We start from the raw sequence: 12604 nt of genomic DNA, 5'->3' as shown, positions 1-12604 counted from the left end.
TTTCACTGTCTGTCAGGTGCTATTTCTAACGAGCCGTGAATAAGGGCGGCAGAGAACGAATAACTCTCACGAGGATCATCAACTTTATTAAGTAGCCTGCAAAAGTTATGTTCCTGTTGGAGGAATCCAGCTGTACAATTTGCTGTCAACTAGAGGAAAGGATAAGGATGGAGGAAAGAAAGAGGAAAAAGAAGAAGGAGGAGAAGAAGAAGAAGAAGAAGAAGAAGAAGAAGAAGAAGAAGAAAAGTACGACCTTCAATTATTTGTTGTGGTGCCATTTCTTGAGACCCCAAATCCTCTAAGCTTTCCTTCCTCTGTTTTTGCCCACTTTTTGCCAGTATCTTGAAATAGAACTCCTCAGTCTCCAGCTCTTTTCCTACTTTTCATGATCCCTCAGTATATTTTCCGTTCTCTTTCCCTCTCCCACTCACGCAAACAAATACGACTCCATCTCTTTCCATTCGCAAGGTGAGAACGGCATTGTGGTTTCCCATTGTAAGCTACTTTCTGTTTAGATACAACGGATCTGATAGTTGGCGCAAACTTATGTTCAGGTTGAACTTTGTCTGCAAACTCGGTTTCTGATCACTATGCATTCTGATCTCACAAAGGAATAAACTTGAAAAGTTTTGCGTTTGAAACTGGTGGTTTCGACCCAAGGTTGATAAACAACTTCCAACTTGCGTCTGCCTCAATGAGATTTGATTTCACTCATCAGAAATGAAATATTAAAAGAGCATTGAGAGCTTTGTATTTACTTAAATTTATGTCAGGAACTCAATGGAGCCACAATGATGAATGGAGAACTTTCCATCAAGAATAACTTATATAATATCTAGCCAAACAATCAAGAATAACAATCTGCTGTTTTATGAACAAATTTGTTCTTTATCTTGAACGTTACAAGTTGCATCTCTATAATATTGAACTGTCACAATTTTTTAGAGAATACCTCATTCAAACGTATTATACACTCTGCTTATCCATCAAAACTCTGCAAAACATAAGATGCATGATCGTAAACCTTTGTCAAATCTTGTTCTCCGGTTTATGATTAATTGCACTAAAAACAAATTTCTATTAAAATATGAATGATATAACTATCAGTATAGCAATTATTTCTCACTGATGCAAATTATTTTGAACGATAATTTTCTCTAATAAAAGGAAATTGATTGGTCGCTATTGTGTTTTACTGTGAATCAATTTTTGAACAGTCAACTCCCGCTAACTATTTGTTACATCATTAAAGTTACAAACACAAAATAAATTAATCTTGTACACTCTTCTGGAACTAAAAACGCTTGAGATAGTCACACTTGATCAAGCAGATGCATATTGATAGTGTACAATCCACGTTGATTTCAAACTAAAATTCAGTTTGTGTATACGTTATCAAACATTCATTTCAATTCACGGATATTAGTAATACACTCCTTCAATTGATCGCATCTTCAATGGTTATTTTGTGTACACTTAGTTGATTGTATGCAGTGCACTCAGACCAAATCACGCACGAGTGCTTATACTGTTCGTGATGTTGGCAGAGCTGTTATTTGTAGAGGCAACTACCCCAGGCGAGCAACAGGTCTCTTCCCGGCTGTCTGGTCTCTGTTTACTGTCATTTAGCTCCTGTAATTGAACAGAGAAATAAAACAGTTGAACAGAGTATAAAAAGGAGAGAAATAGAACAGTATAACAAAGAATAGAAACAGCTTTTGAGTAATGAAACAGAGAGAACCTGATAGAAGAGAGAAGAAACCCCTAAGAGTAAAAAGTAGCAAGTGCCAACCAGTGCAAAGCTCTGTTTCCTTATTGGTCACCTTGTGATTGGATGAAATTTATGTATCTGTACTGCTATTGGCTTATTTCTGAACAAAACACATAAAGTGAAGGAATTTGTGTGGTTTGTTTGTATATTTTGTCAACAGACCTGGACGAACCCTCGAAAATGAGGGAAAATGGACGAAAATGGAGGGTGCAATGTACGATTAAACCTGGCTGGATTCAAGGTTGTTGTTCCCGAAAGCTAATGAGTGCTCTACTACTTATCTTGAACGAAAGTCAAGCGAAAAGTTCGTTTTTGGAGAAGCGGATAGAATTAATTGTTTTCTTGAGACAAACTTTGTTGTTCTACGTAATCTATTTCTTGATTGGTGTACGAGTTTAGGAAGTGATTTAGAATTAACTCATTGAATTTATGAATTGGTGATGAAATTAATAATTAATTCACTGATTTGTTTCTTCCAAGCCCAGAAAAAAGACAACAAAAGCTGTTCCTTACTCCGTGATTCAAGTATTGTAATGTAAATTCTAATTAGGCTACCCATAACTACTACGGTTATAGAGCTATAATTACTACAAATAATAAGGTTTCATCCTTATTAATTGGGAATGTCTAGATTCTTAATTTTTGGAGGAAAAATTAGACTTTGAAGTGGGATTTATAGGCCCTTATCTTTTGGGAATGTTATTGTTCACGAAATTCGACAGAACAGTTTTTGGCTGAGCCTTTTATGCTCTCTCCCCGTTATATGTATAATGTATTATGATTTGTAATACTGGTATTAATAGATGAATTCCAAGTAAGCCTATTCTACTTTCAATCATGATAATAGCAATAAATTATTATTATTCTCACAACACTTTTCCAATAAAGTAATCGAGAATACCACTGAACACTATCAGGTTCAGATTCTTTCTCCAACTTCGGCTATCTTCAACATCAACTATTTTTAACTTCTATTAGCCTCCCTTCCTTCAACTTCAGTCAACTTCAATATCAACTACTGTAGTTCAAATCTCTATTAGAGTTTCTTTCTTCAACTTGAGTTGATTTCAACTTCACCTTACTCAAATCTCTATTGAGGTTTAATCTTTGTTCAACTCCGGTCAACTTCAACTTCAACCAGTTCAAAACTCTATCAGGTTTTATTTTTTTAACACAAAGTAGTTCAAATCTCTATAATGATTTTTCCTTCAACTCAGCTAAATTTCAACTTCAACTGGTTCAAAACGCTATTAGGTTTTCTTTCTTCAATTTCGGTTAGCTTTAACTCTAACTAGTTCAAATCGTTATTAGTGAACTTAAACTTCAACTAGCTCAAATCTCTGTCAGGTTCTCTTTTTCCAACTTCAGATACCTTCAACTCAAACTTGTTCAAATCTCTATTAGTCTTTCTTTCCTCAACTTCGATTAACTTCAACTTCAACCAGTTCAAACCTCTATTCAGTTTCCGTTCTTCTACTGTGCTTAATTTCAACTTCAGTTACCTTCAACTCAAAGTGGTTCGTATCTCTATTTGGCTTTCTTTCCTCAACTTCGATTTACTTCAACTTCAAACCAGTTCAAACCTCTATTCAGTTTCCGTTCATCAACTGTGCCTAATTCTAACTTCAGTTACCTTAAACTCAAACTGGTTCAAATCTCTATTAAGCTTTCTTTTCTCGACTTCGATTAACTTCTACTTCAATCAGTTCAAACCTCTATTCACTTTACGTTCTTCAACTGTGCCTAATTTCAACTACAGTTACCTTCAACTCAAACTGGTTCAAATCTCTATTAGTAGTTCTTTCCTCAACTTCGATTAACTTCAACTTCAAATCAGTTCAAACCTCTATTCAGTTTTCTTCCTTCAACTGTACTTAATTTCAACTACAACTAGTAAAAATTCAGTCTACTTTAACTAGTTCAACTTCACTAGGTGAAGTCTTGACTTCAATCAACACTTGTCTCCAGCTGATTATTGATTTTGTTTCAGGTATGAGGATCCTTGTGATGCTTCTTCTAGACACTCTGCCGATGTTGGGAAACGTCCTGCTGTTGTGCTTCTTCGTCTTCTTCATCTTTGGGATCGTGGGCGTACAGCTGTGGGAAGGCATCCTCAGGCAACGATGCTTCCTCAAGCCCATCCCCAACGTCACCTATCCGAAGTGAGTTTCAACTTTCATCACTTTTTTTCTCATCATCTTGTAAATATCACATTTCCATTCTCCATTTTCAAGTATTTTTTATCCAATTTCCGTATTTTGATGCATTTATTCTGGTTGTATGTATATAATTTGTATAATACTCAATTTGTGATAAAAAGTAAGGGAATGATTTCATTCAAATGATCAATAATGATTATTGATCAACGACCTATGGTTAGAAAATTAATGAATGATATAAATGTAAATATAAATCTCAGTACCCTTTTAAATTATTTTCTCACATCATGGTTCGGACATTAAAGCCATTTTCAGTTTCATAAAAACTTGAAAAGTTTTATAGAATGGCTTTAATGTCCGAAACATATTGTGACAAAATAATAAGTTTCTATGAGACTGAAAATGGCTTTAATGTGCGAAATATGTTGTGACAAAATAATTGAAAAGGGTACTGAGATTTATATTTTTATTTATATTGAAAGTACCCTAGAGAAAAATATATAATGAATGATATTATCTCTCGATAGGAATTGACCCATTTATCTTACACTTCTCCCATTTGTTAATTGTCCCCATTAAACCAATATTTCATATTTCAAATCAATGTGTATTCTCGTATGCAAATGGTGTGATATAAAATTAATTCACCTTATAATAGCATAATTACCAATAAATATTAGAATCTGCATTCATTCCTCTGAGCAGTTGATAATACTCCCCAAGAATTATAGCTAAGATTTGGTAGTTTCCACACTAATCAACATTCAATTCAATCTTGTTCATAATCATATTCTTCGAATATTTTTTATGATTGCCATTCCGTTGAACGGTTTATTTCCAGAAATTCATTAAACAGTTCCTTGATTAATATTTAAATACTCAGTAATGGGGAGTTGGGTTGTGAAATAGTTCCGTTGGATTATGAAGAAAGAAAATATGGATAGTATATCATACAAGTGCTAATTGAGTGGAATATTTCTAATCAATTCAATATTTAATTAATCAATTTCAATTAATCAATCAATTAATTTCTAATTAATTCAAGCCATCTAAATTCAAAATGTATAGTTTCATGTTTATTTTGGACTAAAATTCTATAAAAATTGTATACGTGAAATTCTAACCTTATCTTGTACTTTGTCACCTATAAATTTGGAAGAAAAATAGCACAAGGACTACTGTACCATATTATTTCATCTACCAATGTTATTACAATAGTGGCATTTGGTCTTAAATATACTTTCCAGTAGTTTATAGTTCCTCTGAACTTCCGCTGTCCCTCAGGAGCAATATCCTATGCACCAGAAAATTAATAATTCCCAAGAAGAGAAATGTAGCTCTCTTCTTATAACAGGTATGATTCGAATTGGAAGACTAGATTAGTGAACTGTTGTATATACACTATTTAAAACTTGAACGCAATTATATCAAAAAGCTATCAGAGACTTCAAATTTCACTTTCATGTGACAAAACTCGATTTAACGATTACAGAGAAGGATGAAATTCGAGGCTCAATAACAGCCATCCAAAAGATGGCCTACAATGCAGGTTATATCGAGTTTGAACAGCTTTCCTTTCCTGAGGCTAATTCAATTCATAGGCAACGGCGAAAGGAAATTTTCCCTTCGGGCTCTTATATTTTGTATTGAGGCCTGTTGCTTTTTTCTCTCACCTCTCTGGAACTCAGCCTCTGAAGTTTATTTGCATATAACAATGGCCGAATAAGGAGACCCCTTTTTCCTTTCAACTCTGCTTGACCTTTTTCTTATATTCTTTCCCAGGAATTCAACAATACATCTTTGTCATATCTTCGAATAGCTAGAAGATGGATTTTATGTAGATTGTCTGGTTTACATAAGGCAAAAAGGTTGTATTGTTCGAAAAGATCTCTGGCCAATTGATTAATGCTCAATATTGTGAAATAGTGCCTCGTATTAGACCCTATACAACAATAGAGGAAATTATTGACTTGAAAATAATTTTCCATGTTGAAAGAGATTCTTGTATTTTTTCTTGATAGCTGATTAGAATTGAAAGTCATTAATATTTATTAATTTGACAGACAGACAAAAGATATTTATTTTTAAAAAATGCACTTTACATACAAAGTAATAATCTTATGTACTTATTTTCAATATAAAACAACAACAAAGAATAAAAAAAACCTTATGAATACACTAAGCCAAATAAATCTTTAGAAAATGGTCTGCATGGGCAAAAAATGCCTGTGCGCAAACCAGAGTTGCATATTATAAGTTTGATAGAGAAAAAGGAAACACTAATTTTGCTGCATTCAGAATCCTATTTAATATAATTATTACATACAGAGGATTATTGGATAGCTCAAAAAAATAATAAAAAAAGGTTTATTAGTGTAATGGTGCATACAGATTTCTAATTTACACGGATATTACTTCCTAAAACCTATGGAAAGAAGAAAATCCTATGTCTTATGTATTCGAAATTTGCTATGAATCAAGTTGATTTTATACTTATTTAATACTAGATTTATGATCCCATGCTCGATTTGTACAAAACCTTGACTTGTTTACTAGAATAGAACAGTTTTGCTAGCTTGAAGAATGAGAGATTGAATCAAGCTTTATATTTTGCAAGTTAACTTGGTGATTTTTCAATATGTGCTTATCTCATTATAATAGGTTTGCCAATCTTATTCAATTGAATGTGCTAGTCAATTCATTTCTCGTGATGTGAATAAGATCTAGTTGATCTTATTTTCGAATAACATAGTGATTGTGAATGTAAATTTTATAACATAACTTACATAAACACTTCATTCTCTTACTTGAAATGCGGTGTTTTCAAAAAGTGATGTGTTCTTGATTGAAATTGTTCACCTCTATTGGATCACTTTCAACTTGTATGCATCCGTTGAATAAATCAATAAAAAAGAACATTTTTCTCGGTTCTGATCACTTTCAGTATGCATCGAAACATTCCATTCCATCTGAAATTTTCAAAATTCATGAAAGGTATTGACTAAAAATTCTGCCGTTATTTCTGATGACATTTGGAGTGACTGTGTTACAGGGAAATACAGGAGGAGTTCGTGATTCGAGCTAGAGTGACAGAGTAAGAGCTATATTCCCTCTCCTTTTCTCCCCTGTTAGAAAAAACTTCCTCTGCATCAATTTAAACTCTTCCTTGTGTTGACAATTTTCTTATCACAAAATTTCTACTCTTATCACACATTTCGTTGTCATATTATTCAGAAGTTGGATACAGCCACATTGCTAAATCGTTCAGAGCACATTATTTTCAGTACTAATTTATACAACAAATATTTTTAGATTAACAAAACACGTTGAAACACATTTGATTCTTCTATTACTCTACCTATCTCACTTTCTCTCAATTAAAAAATTATTTTCCACCTATCCAGATTATTCTGACACTATTTTGATTTTCCGAACATAATAATGATCAAGCAAGGCTTCTAAACAAAATTCCTTGAGAAATTTATGAACCTGATGAGAAACGTTCTCTTTTCGATATTAAGGCATTCGACCCAATTTATTGGAATCAATTCATTGAACTCACTGTTCCCTTTTCCTCTGATTTGAAAAAAAATCATAGTATCCACAGTTTTTCCATCTCTTTCTACAAAAAGGGAAAATATTCCATCAAATTTATTGGAAATATAACTTTTGAAGTATTAAAGTAAAGTAATGACGTTCACTCTCTCTTTCTCATGAACTTTTTTTTTGTATGAAATGTAAAGGATTGTATGGCAGAGAGGACCTAGAGTCCTAACTCCACCCTTTAATTAAGGCAATTATTCAATTTAATTCAATTATCAGATTTATCATAGTCTCCCTAGACTTTCCTGATTTTCGTCTCTCTCAATAACAATCTTTATTTTTGCAAAAAACACCAACACGACTAATTCAATAATTTTCATGTTATTCAACAATCATCATTTTCCAAAATATTCATTAACTTTCAAGTTCACAATATGATTTCTAGTATTTTTTTTTCCACTATGATATATAAAAAATAATGTATTCTCGATATTGAGCTTCCTGATCAGGAACTACGATAGATTCTCAGACAAAACAATGTCATGGAAAATTTTGGATGAGGGCTGTCCAACCCGCATGAAAGGGATTGAACGCAAACTGAATCGCAATCTTTCAACTTTCTCTACCTCTGACTTTACAAAACTAAAGAACACTAGTGTTATTCTCCGGAAAACAAAAACTTTCCATTTTTGATAGAGCAGCAATCTAACAACCTATCACATTTTTTAAACATAGTTAATGCAACCATCTTGTATTACATCTAGTATGTGATAGTGTAATAGTGTGACATGTTGATATTTCACCAACATCTTCTCAAATAATAATAAGTTCCTATTTATTTCTGTACTCGATGGTGAGATGTGACTGAAAATATTGAAGCTTGATATTCTTCAATTAACAGCTGCAATGTCAATGAATCTAATGCAACAATTTTTCAATGACATAGCTCTCATCTTGCATAATGACAACGACATAGCAATTTCATTCTATGTAATAGCAAGACTGCTACTCACGTGATGGAACGTTTTTGGATGTTATGTCCATCTTTAATCACGTGAATAGTAGTTCCCTTATTCAAATAAAAATTAGACTGCTGTGTCTTCAAGAAAGTGATCAAATTGATTTGAAATTTCAAAAATGTATTTAATAAGTTGATGGATTATTGACTAGGGAAACAATTCATAAAATGATAATAATTTACTACATTCTATATCAAATACAGCACCATCATCTACTTAATTAATGAGTTTTGATTGATTTTTCTATCTGTTGGTAAGAGCGTTTCTATAATTCCAGGTTCGACCCTCAAGCTTGAGAAGATCATTGTATTCTAATCAACAAGTATCAAAGAAACGTGTAATTCGAAACAGTTTTTTGAATATCGAACCAAGTATAAGTTTCTCCTTTATACAGAGAATCAAGAAATGCCCATAGTCAGAGCTCATTTAACTTTCTCTATCTCTTTCTCTATCCAAATTCTATTGATTTCTCCTTCCCTTTCTGAATGTCCTGCGCCCATTCTAGCAAATTGTGAGATGGCTGGAGCACAACCACACTTCCAACACCAAATACCTACAAAGGACAAGTAGAACAAAATCCATTAATCATAAAAATAAATTTGTTAGTACTTATGTGTACAACATCATTAAAATGCCTGATAAATGTGCCAAGTAATGACAACTTTTGTTTTGTAGTTGTATGTAATGTGCATCTATGTGCTAGCCCTCCGTCATTATGGTCTTCTTCACATATTTCCTGATGAAATACACCTCAACTCACATAAACGTCTTTATCATTGATGAGTCTCCATAATTTTCTCTACTGTCTTGATACATAATTTATAATTCTTTCTCCATTGTCATGATAAGACTAAAATGAATAAATAAATTTAATATCTGTCAATTTGACTACAGCTTTGTTCAATATCAAAATTATTGTCTTACTAATATTTTCTATTCTCCCACTAGTTCTGACTCGAATAGGATCATTAATATTTCACTAAAATTTCTACATTAAGTTTTTCTACAACTAGTCTACATTTGGGTTGGTTCAACAATTTCTATATTTCTGTTGACCAAGAAATAATAGTAATATCATTTGTTGAAATCTCGACATTGGAGCCAATTTTACAGATATTTATTCATTGCAATCAAAAGAAAGTAATGTTCTTTCACCTTGTTCTCAAATCAGAATCACATTGAAATTGAACAACTATAATTATTTAATAAAATACAATCAAAATTTGTTCAATATCATCAGAAATTTCAAACGTTATATTATCCTTGTGTTCTGTTGCCTTCAATGATTTCTCCTGATGTTTTCTATTAGATTTTCTACAATTTCCTCTTCTTCGATCTTTCTCTAATGCACAAATGCCTCACCTTAACATGCTATCTAAAACAAATATAACTATCATGATACAGAATTAGGTAAATAAGCACTTATACTCAACAAATGCATTGGATTTCATAACAAAAAATTTGACCTAGAATCACTTTTTGTGTAGTTGAGAAGTTGATTATTGATACTTGGGAAGACCGGTTTTAGTTATTACACCATTGTCAATCTCTGATAAACTCAGAGAGTTCATCAGAAATTGACAATGGTGTAATAACCGAGACCGGTTTCGGTTCCTTCTAAAGACCGAAACCGGTCTTTCTAAGAATCAATAAATCTGTGGTTTTTTGACAATTTATCAGTATTTTCCATTAAATATGACCTGAAATGTTATTTCTAAAACTTTTAAAGGTACTTTTGAATGAAAACATAACTTAAATATAAATCAATAACATGCCATTTAAATCCAAATTTTGGATGATAGCAAATTGAGAATTTACCTTTCTAACATTGGAATTAATAAATAATAAGGTTCGAAATATGGTGGAGGAGATAATTTTAGGAGTACCTACCACAATTCAGTTCCAGAAATCTTGTATTTTTTCAAGTCTTATTTCCATGTCAGTAAAAAATAGAGTTGGCTGAATGTGTATAGTGGACCAGCCGCAAAAGATGGGTTTCACTCTGTCTAAAACTGTGCAGAGTACTGTAACTTATTGTCGGAAACAAGAACAACTAAACAACTTATTTTTCAATTTCCTCGACAAACGAAATAGTTGAAAAGTTTTCGTTGCACGTCCGAGAGAGCGTTCACTTCCAAACTTGCCGGTGGAAGGAACAAGGCAGAAAATAATTAAATGTTCCCGCAGTTAGCTCGGTGAGGCCGTTAAAGAAGGGAAAATGCTCTCTCTATGTGAAGAGCGCTTTTCAAACGTATAATGTCAACAAATTAAGGTCGTTAATCCTGTCAGCTCGGCCAGCCGTGAGGGACTCTGATGGCTTGATAATTTTTCCATTTGAGCGAACACTCGCTGCCGTCAAAAGAAGTGACATTGGCGACGATAAACTGTTTGCCGCAACAACTATCAAGATGCGTCAATAGTAGCAGCTTGTTAAACACGTCAAATCTTTTTTGCACTCAAAGTAAAAAGCTAAAAATTTTGCTCGTCAAATAAAAATTCTGACCGGGAGAATTTTACTGTGTAATTATCGTTTGGGAACAGAGATGTCAATCAGTCAACATCAGGGATGAGATGATTTTTTCATCCATTTATCAATATTATCAATCTTTAATCTTAATCAATTTTGGTGAGACGTTTCCCGTAAAATTTCAACTGTGTCATTATCATGACTCAGGATGAATCATGATTAGGATATAATGAGTCAGGATAGATCTTGTTGATTCCACTTGACAACGGGAGTGGTTAAATATTATGAATATTTTACTGAATCGTATACATTTATTATTTTACAAAGGCGACTTTTTAGATGTATTTTAAGCCTAGGTGATGATGATGGGATGAATCATAATACAATGAAGGAAGATTTATGAATGAAGAAAAATTATAGGTTATGCTATCCACTTCAATTGATAGCAATTTACAATTTTATAGGAAGTTTGTTTCATCTTATCACTGTATTGTCATCAATATGAACAAAGACAGGAATCCCTTATTTCACTACCGTTTGAGAACTGGTAATATCATAACTACGATAGAGCATCGAGTTCAAAAAGTACACTGTTTTGGAATTAACTGTAATGTGAACATTTCAGGTCCTCAATCATTGTTCTTATTCTGGGTCAAAATTCTTGTGAAGTGTAAACATTCGAATTCATTGATTAGTAGAATTTTAACCTATGGTTTTCATTGAAACAATCGATAATATTTATTCTCCATTCATGTTCAAATAGCCAATAGGCGTACGTAATGCAAGTAGAAATCAGTTGATGAGTTTAACAGTTAAAAATCCTGAAGTAAAAGATTTTTAAATTCCTCTTATATTCGTGTATTAAATTTTATTTTTCTTCAAATTTAAATGCATAATATATCAGATTCCAAATAACAAAATCCAATCAGAATGTAGCATAATACATAACATACTTTCTAAATTGTTCAAATTAATTTCTAAACCAATGACTTCCACAAAATAATTATCATTTTCAGATCTCAAACACACAAAAAAATGAACAGAAATACCAATGTTGCAGCAACCAACCTGTGAACCTGTATCACTCATCCAATTCTCTGAATGCCATTGTTTCATCCTCTGTCTTTCTCTTTCACTATCTATCTGTGTCTCTCTCGCTCGAAATTTCCTCCTAGTAGTGTAACCTATCACAGAATATTGAGTCGTGTATTGATTTGATTGATCTAAAATGAATGTGTTACAGTGCCATGTTATAAAATTATACATTGTCATAAATATCGTGATTTGTTGTTTAGTTATTGTTCTTAATATCGTTTCATTCATGTGATGCCACATGTGCTGAATTTCGATGGAATAGTTCTCGTGAACATTAGTGAATGTTACAATTTATTAAATGATTGCTAGATGAGAATGTGATTGATGATAATTATTGAGAAATTTCATTTTTCTTTTCGACATTTTTTTAGTTGTGGACTGAAATGACTGTTTTGGGTGGAATGCTATGAGATGTTATAGTTTTTCACAATGATTATCATCAAACTATTATATTTAATTGGTTTTGTATCTGTGTGGTTGATTGTTAATTGTGATTTTCGGTGTTATTTGCATTGAGGAAAGAATGTCAGTTTTTCAGGAGGAATAGTGA

General features: G+C 32.5%; 1 protein-coding gene across 11 annotated transcripts in view; it reads left to right on the top strand.

The window, feature by feature from the left end:
- LOC111047592 (voltage-dependent T-type calcium channel subunit alpha-1G) overlaps positions 1–12604 on the top strand; it is a 408419-nt gene that overhangs the window by 272544 nt on the left and 123271 nt on the right. For 8 of the 11 annotated variants that reach the window (XM_039434132.1, XM_039434130.1, XM_039434137.1 and 5 more), the window contains 2 exons: positions 3762–3933; positions 6983–7024. In XM_039434132.1, the coding sequence (XP_039290066.1) occupies positions 3762–3933; positions 6983–7024 (214 nt within the window). The remainder of the gene's footprint in view (positions 1–3761; positions 3934–6982; positions 7025–12604) is intronic. The other 3 variants (XM_039434138.1, XM_039434136.1, XM_039434139.1) reach the window with 1 other exon arrangement.

Source organism: Nilaparvata lugens, chromosome 8 (assembly GCF_014356525.2).
Source record: "Nilaparvata lugens isolate BPH chromosome 8, ASM1435652v1, whole genome shotgun sequence".
Classification (NCBI taxonomy): Eukaryota; Metazoa; Arthropoda; class Insecta; order Hemiptera; family Delphacidae; genus Nilaparvata; species Nilaparvata lugens.
The sequence above is the reverse complement of the archived record's forward strand: the minus strand, read 5'-3'. Positions and strand labels throughout refer to the sequence as shown.